The 24,636-nt window shown below is 50.4% G+C and overlaps 2 protein-coding genes and 1 long non-coding RNA gene across 3 annotated transcripts; all 3 read left to right on the top strand.

Annotated features, from left to right (window-relative positions):
• The first annotated feature begins 1,126 nt into the window (after positions 1-1,126).
• LOC103535425 (olfactory receptor 14J1-like) lies at positions 1,127-2,044 on the top strand. The gene has a single exon (XM_030468780.1). The coding sequence runs from the start codon at positions 1,127-1,129 to the stop codon at positions 2,042-2,044; it is 918 nt and encodes a 305-aa protein (XP_030324640.1).
• Positions 2,045-9,497: 7,453 nt separating this feature from the next.
• Positions 9,498-10,272, top strand: LOC115600361. The gene is made up of 2 exons (XR_003988915.1): positions 9,498-9,551; positions 10,089-10,272. It is a non-coding gene; the product is annotated as an uncharacterized LOC115600361 (long non-coding RNA).
• A 7,763-nt stretch (positions 10,273-18,035) lies between these two features.
• On the top strand, positions 18,036-24,403 carry LOC103533764 (olfactory receptor 14J1). Its single transcript, XM_030468782.1, is given in 3 exon segments — positions 18,036-18,105; positions 23,381-24,180; positions 24,183-24,403. Coding segments are annotated over 2 exon segments (936 nt in total). The 5' UTR covers positions 18,036-18,105; positions 23,381-23,403; the 3' UTR covers positions 24,342-24,403.
• Positions 24,404-24,636: the final 233 nt, after the last annotated feature.

Genomic DNA, 24,636 nt, shown 5'->3' with positions numbered 1-24,636 from the left:
CCAGGTTCATCAGGGTCTGTGTGACAGCACAGCCCTCAGTCAGCCTGTGGGGTCTCGAGTGTTGGGCATCTCCTCGTCCATCTGCTCACAGGAGAGGTGAAGTGCATCTGTGCTGCCATGTGCCCACCTCCCCCTGCCCAGGGGCTGGAGGTGCCTGCCAGGCATTATCACCATCTGGGAGGGGTTGTGCAGGCCTGGGGGAGGGAAAGGCTTTCCTGAGTGCCTTTCCTCTGCCTCTCTCCATGCCCCCCTCAGCTGCTCTTGCTGTTGATGTCAGGCTGGGAGCGGGAGTTTCAGCTGCAGGCACAGCTCTTGTGGCTCCTGCCATGCAGATGGTTTCAGGCAAGGAGGTGTCCAGCTGTGCTCTGCCCTGGGAAGCTCTGGGCAGTTCAGTCTGAGTGAGGCTGGGCAGGGAGCTGACCTCCCTTCATCAGATGCCCTCATTCCATCCCTGGGCTGTCTCCTTTGGCTTTCTGTCCAAGCTGGCAGCTGCCTTCCAGGGGCCACTTTGAGCCTGGTGTCTCCTGGGCTGGAAACGGGGTGCTGAGACCTTGGGAAAGGGTCAGACACTGAGTGCTCTGAGCTGGGTCCCTCTGCTCTCAGCAGGGAGAGACAGAGCCACAGCCCAGCTCCCCCTTCTCTGCATGCAGCTGCAGGCAATGCTCTTTGCTCACTCTGTTCTGCCTGAGTGCTGCAGCAATGCTGAGGGGTTCTGATACCCAAGAACACTCCTCAGAGGAGATAGGGAGAGATCTAAAAAAAAAAACATAACAAAGCTTTTAAACTCCTTCTGTGAGTATTTTTTATTACAGGGACACAGAAGATGTAATGCCTTTGGTATCACCAAATAATATCACCAATAATTCCCCATGAAAAATCTCCACTCTAGGACTGGTCCCTGTCCCAACCATTCTCTATTGAAGTGCTTGCCTGACTTCTTAGTAGCCAGTGAACAGGGTCCCTTCTCCTCCTGACACAAAAAGCAACATCCAGGGCTGCAGCTATGGATGTCAGGGAAAGTTCATGTGTGTAGGATAGAGAAATGGAATCTCATTTTTAAGAGATTTGCTCCTAAACTATTGTGTTTCCTCCTCACACAGCTCTCCATGCCTTTTAAAAGCAGCAGATGTCCAACAGCAGCTCCATCAGGCAGTTCCTCCTCCTGGCATTTGCAGACAGGCGGGAGCTGCAGCTCTTGCACTTCTGGCTCTTCCTGGGCATCTACCTGGCTGCCCTCCTGGGCAACGGCCTCATCATCACCACCATCGCCTGTGACCACCACCTCCACACCCCCATGTACTTCTTCCTCCTCAACCTCTCCCTCCTCGACCTGGGATCCATCTCCACCACTCTGCCCAAAGCCATGGCCAATTCCCTCTGGGACAACACAGACATCTCCTACAAGGGATGTGCTGCACAGCTCTTCTTGTTTGCTTTCTTCATCTCAGCTGAGTTTTATCTCCTGACCATCATGTCCTACGACCGCTACGTGGCCATCTGCAAACCCCTGCACTACGGGACCCTCCTGGGCAGCAGAGCTTGTGTCCACATGGCAGCAGCTGCCTGGGGCACTGGGTTTCTCACTGCTCTGCTGCACACAGCCAATACATTTTCCCTGCCCCTCTGCCAGGGCAATGCCCTGGACCAGTTCTTCTGTGAAGTTCCCCAGATCCTCAAGCTCTCCTGCTCACACTCCTACCTCAGGGAACTTGGGCTTATTGTGGTCACTGCCTTCTTAGCTTTTGGCTGCTTTGTTTTCTTCGTGGTGTCCTATGTGGAGATTTTCAGGGCTGTGCTGAGGATCCCCTCTGAGCAGGGAAAGCACAAAGCCTTTTCCACATGCCTCCCTCACCTGGCCGTGGTCTCCCTGTTCGTCAGCACTGGAAACTTCACCTACCTGAAGCCCCCCTCCATTTCTTCTCCATCCCTGGACCTGGTGGTGTCATTTCTGTACTCGGTGGTTCCTCCAGCAGTGAACCCCCTCATCTACAGCATGAGGAACCAGGAGCTCAAGAATGCCCTGAAGAAACTGATGTACGGATGATTTCTCAAAAGGGCCAATCTACACATCTCTCCTAATCTAATTCACTAGAAGCCCAGCCAGTCTCCAATGAGTTTTTATTAAGCTTTGATGTAGATATTGGATATTGAGGTTATTTTTTTTTCTGTTTTCACTTTGAAATTTTTACCAAACAGCAATGTCATTATTTATGCCTTTTCTCATTATGGGTCTCTCCATGTATTATTTGAACAGCAGACCATCAAAGAGGAGATGTGTTTTCTGTGTTTTTAAACACAATAAAGAACTTTCCAGTGACTCCTTTTCCTGAGGCCCTTCCTTTGAGACCCTCTCTGGAGCTGCAGGGCAGTGCCTGTCTGCAGAGGTGAAGGGGAAAGAGTCCTGGCACAAGGGCACTGCCCGGGAGCACCAGCGCTTGATCTTTTCCAAGCTGTCCCCTTTCCAGCTCCACAGTCTCCTTCTGCACCCTTGGGTAAGGCCTGAGTGCTCTGGCAGCTTGGTCACAGCCCTGCGGTGTGACAGTCCTGTGCCCGCAGGCAGGGACAGGGCACGGGCACTGCTGGGACAGAGCTGGCCTCCAGAACAGCCCTTCCATCATCACAGGGGATCTCCTCAGCTCAGCTCTTCTTCCACACTTGCTCTCCAGAAGCTGCCCAAGGAGGTGACTCTGCAGAGATTGTTGCTGTGCTGCTTTCTCTGTGGGCTCCCTTTGATGCCATCATGGTCCCAGGGGGGGTTTGTGGACTAAGGGCTGGTTCCTTTGTCACTTCTTTGGTGTCCAGAGCCCTCAGGAATGGTGAATGTTGTGCAATAAAGACAGCCCCTGGCACTGGAATCAGGCAGGGCCCCTCTGAGCACCCTCCATGGGCACCCAAGGGCTTGTGTGGGAGGTGGTCAGTGGCAGTGAGCACCATCAGCTGGGTCTGCCTCCCAGCTTGACCAGCACAGCCCATGAACAGAGTCAGGTGGATAAGGAAAAGTGTGTCCAGCACATCTAGGGAGGTTTTCCTACCCCTCTACTCAGATGTGGTGAGACCACACCTGGAATACTGGATCCAGTTGTTCAAGAGAGACTGGGGTCTTTTGGAGAGAGTCCCAGGGAGAGTAGATTATTAAGGTACTTGAACATCTCTCATATGAAGAATAACTGAGAGAGTTGGAGCTGTTTAGCTTTGTGAAAAGAAGGCTGAGGAGGGAATCTTATGGGCACGTATAAATATCTGAGGGGTGGGTGTCAAAAGGAAGGGGCCAATCTTTTTTCAGTGGAAAAATGGGTTTAAGCAAGAACATTGGAAGTTCTACCTACACATGAGGAAAAACTTCTTGTCTGTGAGGTTGTGGGAGCACTGGAACAGGCTGCACAGAGAGGTTGTGGAGTCTCCTTTTCTGGAGACTTTCAACACATCCCTGGGTGTGTTCCTGTGTGGCCTGCCCTGTGTGATCCTGCTTTGGCAGAGGGGTTGGACTGGATGATCTCTAGAGGTCCCTTCCAACCCCTAACATTCTAGGATTCTGTGATTCTATGACCTCAGTCCCTGGGACAGTGATGGGGTCCATCCTGCTGCAGGCAGGTGAAGGACAAAGAGGGGATTGCTGAAGCAGAGTGGGCAGGGGACAGAAAGGCCTGTGGTGCAGCTGGCCTTTAGAAAGCCCTTTGCCATGCTCTACCATTGTCCTGTTGTAGCCAGACTGGGGATGTCTGGATTGAAGAGGTGGGTGATTTGGTGGGTGGGAAGTTCACGAGATGATGAGGGTCACAGTGCCATCAGTAACCCAAAAGTCCTCCTGGCAAGCAGTGATGGTGCCTCAGTGTCCAGAACTTGTGCCAGCACTGTTTCCTGTCTTTCTCCATGGGACGAATCACTTCCCTACTCCTGCTGGCCGTGCTATTCCTGACAAAAGCCAGGATGGGTATGGTCTTCTTTACCACCTGGGCACACAGCTGGCTGATGCTCATCTGTCTGTCCACCAGCTCTGACTGAGGCTGATGCTGTGGATGGGATTAAGAAGTGAGTTCCATGGGGACAGGGGCAAGGTTGGCTTCAGTTGAGTCGGAGGTGTCCTTACCCATGCATACAGGGGGTTTGAACTAGATGATCTTTAACCCTTCCAAGCCAACCCATTCCACGATTCTGTTGTTCTGTGACACAGTCCCAGCCAGTTCCAGGCCTGGGAATCTCCACAGCCACCACCAGGGCTTTCTGATGCAGGGCCTGGTGCCTGGACACCACTGTCCTGGGGGTCTCTGCAGTGACCCTGGGACACAAAAGGGGTGTGGACTCCTGGGGTGCCCATATCTATGTGAGCACACCCCTCAGGAGTCAGCAGCTGCCCTGGGTGACCATGGAATGTCTGTGGCAGAAACTGCCCCTGATGTCCATGGAGAAGGAGGTGGAAGCCTGCTGCCAGCCCTCCACAAGACCCCAAGGTCAGTGACTGAAGGAAGGGCCAGAACAGAAGTTCCCCTGCAGGCTGTGGAGAGGGCAGCTGTCCCTGCAGCCCATGGAGGAGCACGGAGGGGCTGATGTGGATCTGCAGCCCTGGAGCAGCCGTGTACCAAGGTGACATTGTTATTAAGTGAAACACATAAAATTTTAGAAAAAGTCACATTTGGAGCAATGGAGTATGGCTGGTCCTCAGTGGGGCCAATCAATGCTTCAAGGTACTTTCAGGTTCCATTCTGACGTCTGGAGCAGTTTGTTCATTCATCTCTAAGCACCTGAGGATCATGGACTCAGCACAAAACACCCCTGGGGCTCATTGAGATACAGAGAGCACTAAAGGGCCATGGCTCTCTCCATGGATTATTCTTCACATCTTCCAGACTGTACAGCTAATTGGAGAGGTTTAAACACTGTGGTTAAGGATGAAAATTTCCTACTGTGCTCTAAAGAAAATGGTTTGTGGCAGTTTTTTCTATTTAACAGATCATGTCATGATTTTCAGTTTAGAGAAGAGGTGACAGAAGTTCCCTGAGGGCTGACACTGTGTGGGCAACTTTACTTCTCACCTCCCCAGCCCCACCATTCCTTTCATGTCCCTTCTGGGACTCCATCCCTGCTCCTTGCATCAGACTTCTCCTCTCCTCTCTGCAGCTGGAGTTACAGCTCCACTGCACCACCTCCCACCTGCTCTCCTTAGAAACTGACTGCACATGGGCACAGCAGGAGTTTTCCTTTGTGCCAGCCAAGAAAAGTCAAACAGAAAAAATGAAGAAGAAATCGATGAGAAAGGGTTTAGAAGACAGATGGGAAAAGAGAGCTGTGATCATCATGACAAGGTGGCTAAAGAGACAATCAGGCTGCTGAAAGACAGGAGAGCTTTGAACAACCTGCTGCTCAAAGCAGCACCCAGGGGAGAGGCATCATCTGAATGAACCAAGAGTAGGAGAAGGGGACAATTGGAGAGGAATGGAATGGCCTTTGCTGGAGAGTCTGTGTCTGGAAAGGTGACTTTAGAAATGGTCACTGGATCACCACCACCAGGCAGAAGTTTCTGTTGAGGCTCTGCACTTGGTATGTTCCTTGCCCCTTCTTGGGGTAGTTGGGAGGTGTTGTGCACTTTTCCTGCAGTGTTTATTGCTCATCTTCACACCTGACTGCCCCTAGGAAAAGTCCTGACCCACAAGTGAGGGCTGGGCTCTGCCTTCCCAGTTCCTGGGGTTCAGAGTTTGTCCAGACTGATCCATAAAAGAAATAAATAAATAAATACAGGTGGCTTCAGAGCCACCATTTACAGAACCTTTCCTCCCTGCAATCATGGCCTCCAGTGACCTTCTCTAACAAGTCTCCGGGAGGCTTTGTCAGTGATGGGACCCAATGGAGCCATCAATACTTCAACAATGATTTTGTTTTTGTTTTGCCTTTAACTTCTAAAGACTTTTTTTTTTCAGTCTCCTTTCAGTACCTGAGGATCATGGACTCAGTGCCACTGCCAACAGGGGGCCCATTACAGTACTGAGCAGCCATGAGTCACCCTGTGGTGTTTTAGTGTTTGAGACTTGCACAGCTAATTACAGAGGTTCCAGTTTGGGGAAGATTACCAAGAGCATAAAAAAATAATACTGAAAAAGTTTATTTGACTGGTATTCAGTTTACAATTGCATATTCAATTTGTCTGCAAGAGACCTGGACAGTGAGGTAAAGCCTTTGAGATCCCTCACTCCATTAAGAACATTGTTCCTTTTCATCCCAAACACAACATTGCTCTCATTGGCTCCCTGGGAAGGGTCTGGGATAAATTTTTCTCGACCCCCTTGTTGGTTGCCCCCACTTGTACCCTCCACCAGCAGCTGCCTGCCTCGTTCAGCTCCCTCCTGTCCCCACGCTGCCACTATCATCCCCACCCCACCCACCCCGCATGGCACAGCATCATCGGGTCTCTGCGGGGAGCCCCGAGCGCTGGCTAGCGATTGTCCTGTCCCACACTGAGGGGAATGGGGGCAGCGGCAGCGAGCCCGTTCCCTGCCCTGCCTGCAGGACACCTTCCCTTAGGGGCAGGAGGAAGCAATGGCATGACAAGTGTCCCTTTCCAAAAAGCCGCAGCAGCCTCTACTTTCTACGGCAGCTGCTTTCTGCACTGCCATCAGAACGCCCTGCAGGCTGCACTTTGCATTTTCCCCCTAAGAAAGGGATATGGTCGTTCTTGGCATCACCAGCAACGGACAGAATGTCCTCAGGTAGAAAGAAAAAGGAACAACAAAGATACAGAAACTTGGAACCTCCCAGGGACTGGGAGGGACTGGGAGGGAACTGGGAGGGACTGGGAAGGGACTGGGAGGGATTGGGAGGGACTGGGAGGGAACTGGGAGGGAACTGGGAGGAACTGGGAGGGATTGGGAGGGACTGGGAGGGAACGGGGAGGAACTGGGAGGGATTGGGAGGGACTGGGAGGGAACTGGGAGGGACTGGGAGGGGATTGGGAGGGACTGGGAGGGAACTGGGAGGGGATTGGGAGGGATTGGGGGAACTGGAGGGCACTGGGAGGGAACTGGGAGGGGTTGGGAGGGATTGGGAGGGATTGGGAGGGATTGGGAGGGATTGGGAGGGATTGGGAGGGACTGGAGGTAACTGGGAGGGGATTGGGAGGGATTGTGTAGAAATGGGAGGGATTGGGAGAGACTGGGAGGGAACTGGGAGGGAACTGGAGGGATTGGGAGGGACTGGGAGGAAACTGGGAGGGACTGGGAGGGATTAGGAGGGACTGGGAGGGACTGGGAGGGATTGGGAGGGGATTGGGGGGAAATGGAGGGACTGGAGAGAAACTGGGAGGGATTGGGCGGGATTGGGGGGAACTGGGCGGGATTGGGGAACTGGGAGGGGATTGGGGAAACTGGGTGGAACTGGGAGGAATTGGAGGGCATGTGGAGGGGACTGGGGGATGAACTTGGAGGGAACTGGGAGGCAATTGGGAGGGATGGGGAGGGAAGTGGGAGTGATTTGGAGCCAACTGGGAGCAACTGGGAGGGATTTGGAGTCAACTGGGAGAGACTGGGAGGGGGATTGGGAGGGACAGGGAGGGACTGGAAGGGGATTGGTGTCAACTGGGAGGGGGACTGGGATAGACTGGGAGGCACTAGTTTTTACTGGTGTATACTGACCTGTACTGGTTTAACCTGGCCTATAGTGGTAGTACAGTACTTATACTGGTTTATATGGTCTATACTGTCTGTAATGGTCTCTAGCGGTTTATACTGGTCTGTACTGGTTTATACTGGTCCGTACTGGTCTATACTGGTTTATACTGGTTATACTGTTCTATACTGGTTTATACTTGGTCTATAACTGGTTTATAGTAGGTCTATACTGTCTGTACTGGTTTATAGTGTCTATACTGGTTTGTACTGGTCTATACTGCTTTATAACTGGGTTATACTGGTCTACACAGGTCTATATTGGTTTATACTGCCTATACTGGTCTATACTGGTTTATACTGGTTATATTCATTTATGCTGGTTTATACTGGTCTATACTGGTCTGTAATGGTCTGTATGTCTAACTTGTCTATACTGGTTTTACTGGTCTATACTGGTTTATGCTGGTCTATACTGGTCTGTACTGCTCTATACCGGTAATACTGGTCAAACTGGTCTATACTGGTCTATACTGGTCTATATTGGTTAATACTGGTCTGTACTGCTCTATACCGGTAATACTGGTCAAACTGGTCTATACTGGTCTATACTGGTCTATATTGGTTAATACTGGTCTGAACAAGTCTATACTGGTTATTCTAGTTTATACTGGTCTATACTGGTCTGTACTGGGTTATACTGAGTCGTACTGGTTTATGTTGCTTATAACTGGTTTATACTGGGTCTGTACTGGTCTATATTGGTTATACTGGTTTATACTGGGTCTATACAGGTCTCTACAGGTTTATCTTGGTTATACTGATTATACTGGTTATACAGGTCTATACTGTCTATGCTAGTTATACTGGTCTACAAAGGTCTATACTGTTTTATGCTGGTTTATACTGGCCTATACTGGTCTATACTGGTTATATTAATTTATAGTGGTTATTCTGGTCTATACTGGTCTGTACTGGTCTATACAGGTCTATACTGGTTTAGACCTGGATATACTGGTTATACTGGTCTATACTGGTCTCCACTGATCTCTACTGGTTTATGCTGATTATACTGGTATATGCTGGTTTACACTGGTTTGTACTGGTTATACTGGTTTTTAATGTGTTATACTGGTTTATACAGGTCTGTACTTGGCTATACTGGTTTGTATAGGTTTATACTGGTTTATAGTGGTCTACACTATTCCACACTGGTCTATACTGTATTTGTTATATTTATTATTATATACCATATATTATAATATTATATATTTTTATTACTTATTATTTTAGTTATATTAATAATATTATGTTATACATAAGATATAATATATAATAACAAAAATTTATAATATATATAATACATTCTATATAATAATAATAAACAACAATATGAATAATAATATGAATAAAAATTAATAATTATTATCATATTTTAATATTGCTTATTACTATATGGTATTTTTTACCATTATACATTATTATGTATTATTATTAATTGATACTTAATTTATTGTATTTCTTATATAGTAATATTTTTATTATTATATTAATGTATTCATTATTTATTATATACTGTATATTATTATTTATTATATATTTTATTATCTTAATATTACTTATCATTATATATTGTTAATTATTTTTTTATATATTTATATATAATACTATATATATTATATTATATTATATTATATTATATTATTACTGTAGATTATTAATTTTTGTAATATTTAATTTTAGTGGCTATTTGGTGCTTCCTGGCCGTTCCGTGCCGGCTGGGCTCCGGTTTGGGGCATTTCAGGGCGATCTGGGGGGATTTTGGGTCGTTTCTGCGGCGTTTCGGGTCGGGTCAGTCCTTGGCGATTCCGGACTACATTTCCCATCAGCCTTTGCGCTTCCGCCGCGCTTTCTATGACGTCACCGCGGCTGCGCCGGAAGCGGCGTGGGAGGACAGAGGTAAAAGCGCGGCCGCTAAAACCTCCCGGAACCCCCCTGAACCCCAGATCCCCCCCAGGTCCCTCCCAGTGCTCCCGATCCCCTCCCAGTGCCCTCCCGTTGCCTTTCAGCTTCTCTCAATACCCTTCCAGTCCCTCCCAGTTCCTTCCAGTCCCTTCCCAGTTCATCCCAGTTCCTCCCAGTCCCCTCCCAGCACCCCCTCAGTCTCTCCCAGTTCCCTCTACCTTCTCCCAGTCCCCCCATATAACCTCCCAGTCCTTCCAGTGCCCCCCGACCCCCTCCCAGCTCCTCTCATCCCCTCCCACTGCCTCCCAGTCTCCCCCATTTCCCTCCCAGTCCCTCCCAATGTCCTCCCAGGGTATTAAGAAGGTTCAGACCAGTAACATTCCAGTCACACCGCTTCCGTGCCTCCAGCCTGGGGCACTGGGCCTTGGGGGGCCACCAGTGACACACCAGTAACATCCCAGTTCTGATCCCTACTGCTTTGGGCTGGAAGGGACCTTCAAAGGTCATCTCCTCCACCTTCCTGCTCTGCAGGGAGGGTGTTGGTGCTCCTGGTGTGGAACTCTGGGCTTGGCCAGGTCGGAGCAGCTGCCCTGGCCTGGAGCCCATGGTCCCTGTGGATCCCAGAGGATTCCAGAGCTGGGGAGAACCCAACACAACACTGCTGACCTCCCGTGCACCCACAGAGTTGGAGTCTGCAGCCTCCCCAAACTCCAGGTGCTCTGAACAGAAAACAATGATTTGAGAGTGAATTCTGTCCCAGGACCAGAAACAAACTGAGCCTGAAACTTCTCCCCGGGGTGAGGGCGGGGGAATGGTGACCACCACCCAATAGGGAGGGTGGAGGAGCTGTGGTTGGGTCCCCCCCCACATCATCCGGGGAATCCCAACTCATCCTGGGGTGGGGGCTGTGATAGGGATCCCCAGGTCATCCCCAGGGTGTGGGGACTGCAAGTGGGGACCCTCAAATCACCCTGGAGCCTGGGATAACCATGGCAACCCCAGAACCCTTCCAGGGGGCTTAATAACCTCAGGGCTCAGGAGCCACAATCAGGGACCCAAAAACATCCCAGGAGACCCCAGCTCATCCTGGTGGATGACAGCTGATCCTGGATGTGGGTGTGATGGGGGAACCCCCAGGTCATGGTGGGGATTTGGTGCCACAATGGGGAACACAAAATCATAGCAGAGATGTCTGGTGGCACGAAAGGACCCCTAAATCACCCCAAGGGTTGTTGGCAGGAATAGGGGAGAAGTAAAATATCTCATGGAGTCTAAGTGCAAAGGAGTGATCCCAGCTCAAGCCAGGAGGGGCTCACAACCCCAGTACCCTGGGTCACACCCAGTTCCTCCTTGGGTTTTGGGTGCCAGCATAGCTCTTGAATCATAGAATCACAGAATGGGCTGGGTTGGAAGGGACCTCAGAGATCATCAATTCCAACCCTTGAACCACCGTTGCGGTTGCGAGACCATGGCACTGAGTGCCACATCCAGGCTCTTTTTAAATACCTCCAGGGAAGGAGAATCCACTACTGCCCTGGGCAGCCCATTCCAATGCCTGATCACCCTCTCAGTAAAGAAATTCTTTCGAATCTCCAACCTAAACCTCCCCTGGCACAACTTGAGACCCTGCCCTCTTGTCTTGTTGAAAGTCATCTGGCAAAAGAGCCCAACCCCCCCCTGGCTCCAACCTCCTTTCAGGGAGTTGTAGACAGCAATGAGGTCTCCCCTGAGCCTTCTCTTCTCCAGCCTCAACACCCCCAGCTCCCTCAGCCTCTCCTCATAGGGTCTGTGCTCGAGTCCCTTCACCAGCCTGGTTGCCCTCCTTTGGACCTGCTCCAGCACCTCAATCTCCTTCCTGGACTGAGGGGCCCAGAACTGGACACAGGACTCAAGCTGTGGCCTCACCAGCGCTGAGTACAGGGGCAGAATCACTTCCTTGGATCTGCTGGCCACTCAGTTCCTGATACAAGCCAGGATGCCATTGGCCTTCTTGGCTACCTGGGCACACTGCTGGCTCATGTTCAGCTTCCTTTCAATCCAGACTCCCAGGTCCCTTTCTGCCTGGCTGCTCTCCAACCACTCTGTGCCCAGCCTGAAGCTCCCCATGGGGTTGTTGTGGCCAAAGTGCAGGACCCGGCACTTGGCCTTGTTGAAACTCATCCCGTTAGAATCAGCCCAACTCTCCAGTCTGTCCAGGTCCCTCTGCAGAGCCCTCCTGCCTTCCAGTTGATCCACACTCCCCCCCAGCTTAGTGTCATCTGTGAATTTGCTGATGATGGACTCAATCCCCTCATCTAAATCATCAGTGAAGATATTGAACAGAACTGGGCCCAACACTGATCCCTGGGGGACACCACTAGTGACCGGCTGCCAACTGGATCAGCCCCGTTCAGCACCACTCTCTGGGTCCAGCCCTCCAGCCAGTTCCTAACCCAGCACAGGGTGCTCCTGTCCAAGCTGTGGGCTGACAGCTTTTTCAGGAGGATGCTGTGGGAGACGGTGCCAAACGCTTTGCTGAAGTCCAGGTAGACCACATCCACAGCCTTCCCCTCATCCACCAGTCGGGTCACCTGACCATAAAAGGAGATCAGGTTGGTCAGACAGGACCTGCCCTTTCTAAACCCCTGCTGGCTGGGTCTGATCCCTTGCCCATCCTGCAGGTGCTGTGTGATTGCACTGAGGATGATCTGTTCCATGACCCTGCCAGGCACTGAGGTCAGGCTGACAGGCCTGGAGTTTCCTGGGTCCTCTTTCCGGCCCTTTTTGTGGATTGGTGTGACATTGGCCAACTTCCAGTCATCTGGGATGTCCCCAGTGAGCCAGGACTGTTGGTAGATGATAGAGAGAGGCTTGGCAAGCTCTTCTGCCAGCTCCCTCATCACCCTTGGATGGATCCCATCCTGTCCCATAGACTTGTGGTGATCCAAGCATCTGAATTGGTCACTGACTGTGTCCTTCAGGATTACAGGGGGGCTGTTCAGATTCTTGTCACCTTCTATAAGCTCCAGAAGCCACCTGTCTTCAGGGTAACCTGTCTTTCTGTTGAAAACTGAGGTAAAGAAGGTGTTAAATACCTCAGTCTTTTCTTCATCTTTGACAACTATATTCCCACCCGTGTCCAGTAAGGAATGGATGTTTTCCCTGCCCCTTCTTCTTTTGCTGCTGATGTATTTGTAGGAGGACTTTTTGTTCTCCTTCACAGAGGTGGTGAGATTCTGTTCACATTGTGCCTTTGTCTCTCTGATTTTCTTTCTACATGACTTAACTCTATTCCTAAATTCCTCTTGAGTAGTTAGCCCTTTTTTCCATAATTGGTAGGCTCTCTTTTTTACCCTAATTTCTTTCAAAGTCTCCCAATTCAGCCAGACCGGTCTCTTCCCCGCTGGCTCGCCTTTCGGCACACCGGGACAGCTGCTCCTGTGCTTTCAAAACTTGCTCCTTGAAGTATCACCATCCCTCCTGTACTGCTCTGTTTTCAAGGGCTGTTTCCCAGGGTATACTCTGAACAAGTCTTCGGAATAGGCCAAAATCTGCCCTCTGGAAGTCCAACGTAGAGGTTTTATTGACGACCCTCCTTGTATCCCTGAATATTGAAAACATTATTATTTCATGATCGCTGAGTCCCAGGCATCCACCGACCACCACATCTCCCACCAGCTCCTCTCTGTTTGTGAAAAGAAGGTCAAGCGAGGCTCCATCCCTGGTGGGCTCATTTACCAGCTGCAGCAGGAAATTATCCTCTATACACTCCAGGAATCTCCTAGACTGCTTCCTCTCTGTGGTGTGGAGTTCCCAGCAGATGTCTGGCAGGTTAAAGTCGCCCACGAGAACAAGGGATGACGATTTTGAGACATCTGCCAGCTGCCTGTAGAATAATTCATCATCCTCATCATCCTGATTGGGTGGTCTGTAACAGACTCCCATCACGGTATCAGCCTTGTTGGCCTTCCCTCTGATTCTAATCCACAGGCACTCCACCTTATTATTGCTGACCTCAACTTCTACAGTGTCAAGAGACTCTCTAACATACAGAGCTACCCCTCCACCTCTCCTACCCTACCTGTCCCTTCTGAAGAGCCTGTAGCCACCCATGGCAGCACTCCAGTCATGGGAGTCATCCCACCACGTTTCTGTGATAGCGACTACATCACAGCTTTCCTGATGCACGATGGCTTCCAGCTCCTCCTGTTTGTTGCCCATGCTGCGTGCATTGGTGTACATGCACTTCAGGTGGGCTGCTGGTTTGTCTCGTACCTTGGGTAGACCACCCTTAGGCTCCTTTCTGGAGAGCCCAGTTTCAACCCCTTCCCCCTTCAAACCTAGTTTAAAGCCCTCCTTATCAGCCTTTCCAGCTTATAAGCTAGAGACCTTTTCCCCTTGTTAGTTAGATGAAGCCCATCTGATTTGAGGACACTAGGTAGTCTGGAAGTTGTCCCATGGTCGAAAAACCCAAAGTTCCGCCGGTGGCACCAATCCCTTAGCCACCTATTGATCAGATGAGTTTTCCTAGTCCTCTCCTCACTCAGGTCTTCTACTGCTGGAACTGAGGCGAACACCAGCTGTGCTCCTGACCCGTCAACTAAACGACCCAGTGCCTTGAAGTCCTTCTTAATCACCTTTGTACTTCGTCCAGCAATGTCATCACTGCCAGCCTGGACTACCAACAGCGGATAATAATCTGAGGGATGAATTAGTTGAGGGAGTCTCCTACTAATATCCCTCACCCGGGCACCGGGGAGGCAGCAGACCTCTCTGTGGGATGGGTCAGGTCGACATCTAGGGCCCTCAGTTCCCCTCAGAAGGGAGTCACCAACTCCAACTCCCCTTCTTTTCTTCTTCGTAGGTGTAGTTGTAATTCCTCTGGTAGAGAGGGGGCGAGCAGGAGACCTTTCCGAGAGATCTTCCTCTTGTCTGGCCTCTGCCTCATTTTCTGAGTCCAGGGCCCCATATGTGTTCTTTAAGGGCACATGGGGGGGTGGTGGGGGTTGGGAGGGTATTCCTTTACCTTTCCGATGGGGGACCTGTTTCCATTCCCCCCTATCCACCTGGTCTGCGACAATTGTCTGATGGGAGGAGGGGCAGGGCTTCACCGACTCCTTTTGGATTTCTTTTGGGGTTGAAAGGGTGTGACTCCACCAATCAATTTCCCTTTCACTGTCTCTAATACTTCTTAGTCTCTCTACTTCCTCCTTAAGCTCTGCCAACATGCACAGCAAGTCATTCACCTGCTTGCATCTCATGCAGACACTGTCCTCAGATGCTAGCACTGGGCTCAAACACTCTGCCCAGCCATCTGAGGGGTGGGTGTCAAAAGGAACAGGCCAGTCTCTTTTCAGTGGAAAAATGGGTTTAAGCTACAACATAGGAAGTTCTACCTACACGTGACCAAAAACTTCTTGTCTGTGAGGTTGTGGGAGCACTGGAACAGGCTGCCCAGAGAGGCTGTGGAGTCTCCTTTTCTGGAGACTTTCAACACATCCCTGGTGTGTTCCTTTGTGGCCTGCCCTGGGGGATCCTGCTTTGGCAGAGGGGTTGGACTGGATGATCTCTAGAGGTCCCTTCCAACCCCTAACATTCTAGGATTCTGTGATTCTATGACCTCAGTCCCTGGGACAGTGATGGGGTCCATCCTGCTCCAGGCAGGTGAAGGACAAAGAGGGGATTACTGAAGCAGAGTGGGCAGGGGACAGAAAGGCCTGGGGTGCACCTGGCCTTTAGCAAGCCCTTTGCCATGCTCTACCATTGTCCTGTTGTAGCCAGACTGGGGATGTCTGGATTGAAGAGGTGGGTGATGTGGTGGGTGGGAAGTTCATGAGATGATGAGGGTCACAGCGCCATCAGGGATCCAAAGTCCTCCTGAAAGGATGTGATGGTGCCTCAGTGTCCAGCACTTGTGCAAACACTGTTGCCTGTCTTTATCCATGGGCACGATCACTTCCCTACTACTCCTGGCCATGCTATTCCTGCTACAAGCCAGGATGTTGATGGCCTTCTTGACCACCTGAGCACACAGCTGGCTGATACTCAGCTGTCTGTCCACCAGCTCTGACTGAGGCTGATGCTGTGAATGGGTTTAAGACGGGAGTTCCATGGGGACAGGGTCAGGGTTGGCTTCAGTTGAGTGGAATCATGGAGTGGGTTGGGTTGGAACCTAGAGACTCATGGGGGTATTTTACACAGCCCATAACCTTCACTTGTTGTGTCCATGTAGAACCACGAATTAGCAGGATGCTTTAAGCCCATTCCAACCTTGCCTTGAACACTTCCAGGGATGGGACAGCCAGAGATTCTCTGGGCAACCTCATCCAGTTTCTCATCTCCCTCACAGAAAAGAATTTCTTCCTCAGATATCAAGTCAATCTCCCCTCTTCAAATCTGAAACCATTTTCCCATTGTCTGGTCACTCCATGCCCTTGCCAAAAGTCCTTCCTCATCCCTCCTCATTTGATTATTTTGTGATAAAATGTGTAACCTTTGGAAGTGATGACGGGGGTCCAGGCGATCATCCCCAAAGCTCACAGCACTCTGAACAAGCCTTGCAGTTTAGAAAGTTTTTAATTACTGGAAAACCCCTTGGAGGGAAAAGGGGAGAAGGAATGGAGCCCCAAGGGTTGCAAGAAAAGAGACAGTTTGTGATCATACTGTGGAACACTGTGGTTGGCCAGGTCAGACCATCTGCCCCGGCTTTTAGCCCATGGTCACATGTATCTCTCATTCTGGAACAGGAGAGAACCCAACAGAGCACTTCTGGTCTCCCTTCCTCTTGTTTAGTTGGAGCCTGAAGCCTCCAAAAACTTGAGGTGCTCTGAAAAGAAAAAATATATTTTAGAATGAATTCTGCCCAGGATTAGAAACAAGATGAGCCTGAAGTGCAAGTGAAGGACAAGAAAAATCCTCAGAGCAGTAACCACTGGGTTGGTCATTGTCCCCCTGAGTTTACACCTGAAAGCAGTGAATTAACAGCCTCTTATCTCCAGGGCCTGCAGGCTTTGTGTTGAGGTTGGGTCAGCACCACCCAGCTGTGATGTGTCCCCTCCACCTGCCCATACCACAAGCCTGATGTCCCCAACCTCCCCCAGGACACAACCCTTGTGTCCCCCCCCTGCCAACTTCAAACCTCACCCCTCAGGTCAGGTCCCTCCCCCCCAAGGCCCCTCCCCACCTTTTTTTCCTTGCCCCACTGCTTCCCTGGTTTGCACTGCAGCTCCTGGGAGGTTTCGCTCCTCCACCCTGGGATTGCACCCACACCTCCCGCCCCGCAGCCAAGACCCCCCAACTGGTGACCGTCAGAGCATCGCCCCTCCCCCCACCAGCCTGGGCTTTGCCCCCTTTGCGGGTAGCGAGAGGTGATGGGAAGTGATGGGAGGGGGATGGTTATCCCAGTACTGCCTGAACTGGGGGTGAGCAGCACAAGATGGGGAGGGGGCGAAGGATGGGTATAAGGGAGGAACTAAACTTATCCTTGGGATGAGGGTGATGGGACTGGGAACCCTCCAACTCATCTAGAGGGTGGAAGAGCTGTGATTTTAGCTCCCTCAAAATAATATGGGGGGAGCCCAATAAACACTGGTGGGCAGGGGTGTGATAGGGGAACCCCAAAGTCATCCCAAGGGTTTGGGGTCTGGACCTGGGGACCCTGAAATCACCCTCGAGCCAGAGACAAGGATGGCAAGTCCGGAATCCTTCCAGGGGACTTGATAAGCCCAGGGTCAGAAGCCACAATCGTGGACTCCCTTAGGAGACCCCAACTCATCCCACTGGATGGCAGCTCATCCTCCATGTGGGTGCAATAGAGGAATCCTGTAAGCCATGGTGGTATTTGTTACCATGACAGGGGACCCAAACTCATATCGAAGTGAATGGGTGAGATATAAGACCCCTGACTCGTCCCAGGTTGTTAAGACAGCAATGGAGGAGTCCTAAATTACAGTGTCAGCACAATTGGGTCATCACAGCTCAAGCCAGGAGTGGCTCAAAACCCCAGCACCCTCTGCCCCACACAGTGGCCCCTTTGGGTTTTGGGTGCCAGTGTAGCTCCTAAAGATAAAGGATGATCAGTGAGTGTCCAACTCTATGGGTAACCTCCCTATTCCACCTTGCACTCCATTTTCACCTACAGTATGTTTGATGTAGGTTTTGGCTGCCACCAAAAGAAAAAAATCCCAACCCCTATTTTGTCACTATGGCTTCTTAAACACCAGATGACTCCATCAGAGCAAAATCCTCCGTGGGTGTCGTAAGGATAGGAAAGATTTTGGTCTAAGTATAATTTTGAAAATCATTGAAATCCATGCAGGAGAAAAGTTTGACACCAGTGAGGAACGCAGGAGAAGGTTTAGGATCTGCTCAGCCCATCTCCACCATCAGAAAATCCATCAGGTTGAGAGACCCCAGAGATATCCTGACTGCAGGAGACGGTTTAGCGACAGCTCGGATCTGGTCCAACAGTGACACCATCACACAGGCACCATGTCCTACACCTGCCCTGACTGCGGGAAAGGTTTTCGATGGAGATCAGATTTCATCAGGCATCAACGGATCCATACGGGTGAGAAACCCTTTAAATGTTCCGAGTGTGGGGAGGGGTTTGCCCAGAGTTCCCATTTATCACGGCATCACCGCATCCACAGGGGAGAGAAACCCTATAAGTGTCTGGAGTGTGGGAAGGAGTTTACGCAGAGTTCCCACTTATCACAGCATCACCGCATCCATACAGGAGAGAGACCCTGTAAGTGTCTGGAGTGTGGGAAGGAGTTTACCTGGAGTTCCCATTTATCACAGCATCGCCGCATCCATAGGGGAGAGAAACCCTATAAGTGTCTGGAGTGTGGGAAGGAGTTTACCCGGAGTTCCTATTTATCAGAACATCGCCGTATCCACACAGGAGAGAGACCCTATAAGTGTCTGGAGTGTGGGAAGGAGTTTTCCCAGAGTTCCCATTTATCACAGCATCACCGCATCCATACAGGAGAGAAACCCTATAAGTGTCTGGAGTGTGGGAAGGAGTTTAACCAGAGTTCTGCATTATCACGTCATCACCTCATCCATACAGGAGAGAAGTTGTATCCCTGCACTCACTGTGGGAAAGCCTTCAACAACAGCACCTCTTGGATTAATCACCAACATGTCCACACTGAAGAAAAACCCTACACGTGTCCCCAGTGTGGGAAGGGCTTCAGAGCCCGCTCGGGTCTCACCCAACACCTACGGATCCATAGGGGTGAACGTCCCTACAACTGTCCTGACTGTGGGAAGAGCTTCCGTCAACGCTCCCATTTGAAGAAGCATCAACGCCTCCATACCAATGAAAAACATTAAAGCTACTCTAAGTGAAAGATGAGATTTTACTGGAAATCAGATTTCATCTGTCATTACCTGACCCATCACAGCCATCACCAAGCATAAGGGGTCAAGTTGACCTCATTTTACATACTCCATCAAAACAATGATGCTTTCTTCAGCTTCTTTGGGAAAACAAAATGGAGTCAGCTCAGGAACCACTTTGTGTCCCATCCAAAAATTTGGGATTAAGTATTTGTTTCAGCATCATGAAGGGTTTTTTTACCAATTAAGGAAAAAATAGAAAAGTATTTCCAATTATGACACCCTCCTAAAGGGATGTGGCAGGATGGGATCCTGGACACTTTTCCTGCACAGCAGGCTGGGAGTGCAGCTGAGGGAGCAGTAGAAGAGGGAGGCAGCAGACTGCAGGACAATGCTGACAGCAACAGAGCAGGATCATCTCTACTACACGGTTTTTAAAGACTTCCAGGGTTGGTGATTCTACCACCTTCCTGTGAAGACTGTTCTGACACCAAACCAGTCTCTCAGTAAAAACTTCTTCCTCAGATCTAATCTAAAACTCCTTTCGTGCACCTTCAGGCCATGTCCTCTTGTCCTCTCATTGTTCACTTGAGAGAAGAGGCCAGCACCCACCTCAACACAACCTCCTGTCAGGGAGATGTAGAGAGCAAGAAGCTCTCCTCTCAGCCTCATCTTCTCCAAACTGCACATTCCCAGTTCCCTCAGTCTCTCCTCAGAGCACTTGTTCTCCAGACTCTTCACCACCTTGTAGATGCCTGCAGACTCCAGGAGCTGGCACAGCTCTTCAGAGGAGCGTTACTGCTCCTTGCCTGTCAGGAGAGATGCTTGATGAGCTCTCCTGAAACCTCTGTGACACCATGGGTGATGTGATGGGACACCTCGAGCAGCCTGCAGTAAGGCTTCTGTCAGTTCTCTCCTGAAATAAGAGAATTACATCTCGAATGGTTTCTCATGAGGATGGAACAAGCTGGTGAGAGCTCAGTAGACAAGAATTTGGATGAAAAGCCCAAGAACATCTTTGTTGTTTGAATGATTCATTTCTTGTGAAGCAGTAGATTTATAGAAATAGAAGTAGTAGTTTAAAGAAACTTATATGCAATGGTTTCACAGAAGTAGAAGTACAGAAGTAGTAGAAATATATGAGCAATAGTTGAAGGGAGTCTCATGGAATTTTAATAGCTGACTGATATAGGTAGGTGTGTGTGTATGGCAAGGGTACATGTGATAATAGAATGTAGATACTATGGAAAACTCATCCATGAGAGCAGATTATGGGATATATGAAGGTTTCCAAAGTCTACAGAAGGACCAAAATTGAGACAAAATTAGTTACGAGTTCTTTTTGTATTTATAATTATGCTGCATTTGTGTAGATTTTCCATTTTTATTTGGTTTTGTTATGCTCTACTGTTGTGAAATTTGTGATCACTCTACATAGTGAATAATGTTACTGCATGTAATGCCACCAAGAAGACTCAGATTTGGAGTGCCCTTTTAGTGTCCTAAAACACATCAATTTGTAAGGTGCACCTCTTGAACAATGGAATTAGAAATGCTTTTAGAGAACTAAATTGACAGGTACATCAAGTCCCAAGGGTGTTGCTACAGAACCCTTAGCTTTGGAGGTGACACTGCTGAAGAACAAGGACTCTGCACATCATACATATCACCACTGCCTGAACTGAAGAAGCTGGAGTGAAGATGCTAAGCTTGTAGCCACCATGATACCATTGCCTGATGATATTGCCTTATGATATGATCATGCCTTGTGATGTTTGGACTCATGGGGTGAGGGGATAGCATTGCTGAGATGTCATTTGAGTGGGTGGTTTTGTGATCCAAGCAATCAGCCTTTGTGATTGCACAGCCTGAACAATAAAGCATCTACTTTTGTGCTTTTATAATATATATATTCATACATACTTTTCAGTGATTTCTGTTCCCTTAAACTTGCTTGAAAATAAACTTTAATTGTTTGAGCAACAGAATTGATGTTTTGACTGTAGAGAAAAAGACCTTGAGTGTCATTTCATCTTAATTTGATGAAGGGATATTTGGATGGTCTCAGGAGGTTGTCACTCTTTGTTTACCCTCCAAGGGTAACTTTTCCCTCAGCTGTGGCTTCTGTGGGCAGAGGAGGGAAAGGAGATTCCCCCTGGCACTGCCTGGGTGTCCAGTGGGAGAGTGGGAGAAGCAGAGGTTGTGTCTCTAGAGGGGAACTGGCTGTGCTGGAAAGGAGGGAGGGAGCAATGACTTCGGTGTGTGTCCCATTGGGTTCCTGGGGAGCCCCAGGGAGAGCTCGAGGGAGCCCCGAGAGAGTTGAGCAAGTGGCAAAGTCTGGCGCTGGTCCTGTGCTGCTGGGCCGGGCTCCTGAGCCTGAGAGAGCTGCTGGCAAGCAGAGAGTGCTGCAGAGAGAGAGCTCTGGGCAGGAGCAGCTCCTCTGCAGAGCGCAGCAGGGCTGAGGGCACTGCCTGCAGGCAGCAGGGCAGGGCAGAGAGAGGAGGGAGAGAGAGGAGAAAGGCAGCCTGGGCTGGGAGGAGAGCTGAGAGCTGCCTGGGCTGGGCGAGAGAGAAATCTTCCCAGCCTCTGCCATGGTGAGTCTCTGGCTGCAGGGCAGGGAAGCTGGGCTTCCTGGAGGGGGTCTTCCTTCTCCAGCTGGCAGCCTGTGCCACAGCTGCTGGGATCCTTGCGGAGGATTTTGGTGGGCAGGAGGCAAAGGTTTGGCAGAGCAGGGCTGTCCTGGAGCAGCGTCAGAGGGAGAGGCCATGGGGCTGCCTTCTGCTGGGGATGGCTGCAGGGGCTGAGGGGGTGTGTGCAGGCAGGGGTGCCCAGGGCTGTCCTTCAGAGCAGGGTCCTGCAGCCCAGGGGCTGTGTGCTGGGGCAGGGACTCTGCTGCCTGCCTGCCTGCCAGGGGCAGCTCTCAGCCTGCCCGGGGAGCTCCCTGGTGCTGGCAGAAGCTGTGGCTGGCAGGAGACAGGGAGCACAGGGCAGGCTCCTGGTGCTGCTGAGAGAGGGATGAATTGCTCAGGGCTGCTCACAGCTCCAGCTGACGCCCAGAATATTTCTGAGGGGCCTTTTCAGGAGTCCCTTCAGGGCAGGGCTTTCCTGCTCCTGGCTGGGCTCTCCTCAGGTTCTGCTTCCACTTGTCTCTCCAGGACATGGAAAGCTCTTTCAGAACAAGGCACAGAGACCCCAGTTCTCCTCAGCCCTTTTCTGAGCTGCTCCTGAGCCCCTGCAGACCCAGAGATGCCCCTGGACAGGTCCTGCTGCTGCCAGGAGGGGTCTGCAGGGCAGAGCTGAGCACTCAGGGGGTGGGATGGGGGCTGTGAGCACTGACAGGAAGGAGAGCTGGGGACAGAGAAAGAGCTGCAGGCAGCAGAGATGGACAGGGATGGAGAGGGACCTGCTGCCTGGAAGAGGATGGCAGGGGGGATTCCTGCACCTCCCAGCCATTCCCTTCAGAGCTGCTGCCCTCTCTAGAGCTAAACCCTGCTATCTGTCACACAGCACAGTTCCCCAGCCCTTCAGATCATGGGCACTGAATTCTGAGGATAATTTCAGCAGTCCGTCCCCCTCCCCCTCCCAGCAGAGAGGAGAAATGCTGCAGTTTCTGCCTGTTTCTCCCTGTCCCCATTCTCTTGGGAGCAGAACCTTGGCAGGTTCCTCTCTTGCCCCTGTTGCGGCTGCCCTTGTTCTTTTCTTTTTTTGCTGGGCATTTCAGGTTTCAGGTTAAGGTGCATTTGAGGCACTGATGCTGCAGGTCTGGAATGAAGGGAAGAACTAGTTTGTGGGTGTCATGAGCTGCTCCAGAGTGTCTGTTTTGCTGGGGGAGTGGGGATTTGGGTGCAGCTCAGACACCGATGTTGCATGTCGTTTCCTGATGCTATGTCCATGGAGGAAAATTATCCAAACTGCCTGAGAATTTGGGCTGTGGGGATTGCAGGGTGTGGGGCTGCGGATCAGCCCACCCTCCCATCAGGATACCCCATCTTTATGGTCTTTTCCTCTTTGTGCATCTGAGAGGAGGACTGATGGACAGAGCTGCTGTCCTTACTCTGCACTATGGGACAGTCCCTTTGCCTCTCAGCACCCTCATGGTTTCACTTGCAGAGCAGCAGAATTGATAGGGGCTTCTGCATTATTATTTTCTTTTGGGTTTTTTGGAAAGTGTGTAAAACCAAACCACCCCGAATCCTTTCAGCATTGCTCTGCAGGCTTGGTGTGCATAGGGTTGAGAATGCTGAAAAGCTCTTGGTTTTCAGGAGTGAATTTAATCTGAGATAATCCCTGTTCCTTTTTACCAGTTTCTGTAGGGCAGCAGAAACCCCTCATGGTCCTTTATGGACCATGAACCAAGATAAGCCAGGGTCTTTTAAAAGGACATGCCAAAAATATTCCTGAAAAGGGAAAAGCTATTTGGTTGTGTCTAGGACAAATTTAGTAATGTGTTCTTAAGGAATACTGCTCTAACATCTTCCTTTTTTTTCTTCCACTGATAGATCTATATACCTAGAGGCAGCAGATGTCCAACAGCAGCTCCATCAGGCAGTTCCTCCTCCTGGCATTTGCAGACAGGTGGGAGCTGCAGCTCTTGCACTTCTGGCTCTTCCTGGGCATCTACCTGGCTGCCCTCCTGGGCAACGGCCTCATCATCACCACCATCGCCTGTGACCACCACCTCCACACCCCCATGTACTTCTTCCTCCTCAACCTCTCCCTCCTCGACCTGGGATCCATCTCCACCACTCTGCCCAAAGCCATGGCCAATTCCCTCTGGGACAACACGGGCATCTCCTACAACAAATGTGCTGCACAGCTCTTCTTCTTTCTCTTCTTCATCTCAGCTGAGTTTTATCTCCTGACCATCATGTCCTACGACCGCTACGTGGCCATCTGCAAACCCCTGCACTACAGGACCCTCCTGGGCAGCAGAGCTTGTGTCCACATGGCAGCAGCTGCCTGGGGCACTGGGTTTCTCAATGCTCTGCTGCACACAGCCAATACATTTTCCCTGCCCCTCTGCCAGGGCAATGCCCTGGACCAGTTCTTCTGTGAAGTCCCCCAGATCCTCAAGCTCTCCTGCTCACACTCCTACCTCAGGGAACTTGGTCTTATTGTTGTCAGTGCATGTTTATCATTTGTGTGTTTTGTTTTCATCGTGGTGTCCTATGTGGAGATCTTCAGGGCTGTGCTGAGGATCCCCTCTGAGCAGGGAAGGCACAAAGCCTTTTCCATGTGCCTCCCTCACCTGGCTGTGGTCTCCCTGTTCATCAGCACAGCAGCTTTTGCCTACCTGAAGCCAAGCCCCCCTCCATTTCTTCTCCATCCCGGGACCTGGTGGTGTCATTTCTGTACTCAGTGGTTCCTCCAGCAGTGAACCCCCTCATCTACAGCATGAGGAACCAGGAGCTCAAGGGTTCTCTGAGGAAGCTGATGACTGATATTTTTCAGCAGCCATAGAGTGCCTGCCTTCATCTGCAATTGGATGTAGGTGTGTGCCATGAACTGTCAAGTCTTTCCTTTCCTTTTTTTTTTTTTTTCTTTTTTCACTATTGTATGCTCTCACTTTAAAGAAATGTCAGCATTCAATCCCTCCCCATTTTTCACCCATATTGTGTGATACGGATACTTAATGTTTGTGGGGCATGGCTTGTATTAAGTAAAACAAATGAATCTTCAACAGTTTATTTTTCTCAGATGCTCATCCTAAGTGCAGCAGGAATGTATGGGAAGGAAAAGTGATATCATTATTCAT

This window comes from Calypte anna, unplaced genomic scaffold (assembly GCF_003957555.1).
Source record: "Calypte anna isolate BGI_N300 unplaced genomic scaffold, bCalAnn1_v1.p scaffold_76_arrow_ctg1, whole genome shotgun sequence".
NCBI lineage: Eukaryota > Metazoa > Chordata > Aves > Apodiformes > Trochilidae > Calypte > Calypte anna.
Note: the sequence above shows the minus strand (reverse complement) of the source record. Positions and strands in the feature narration are given on the sequence as shown.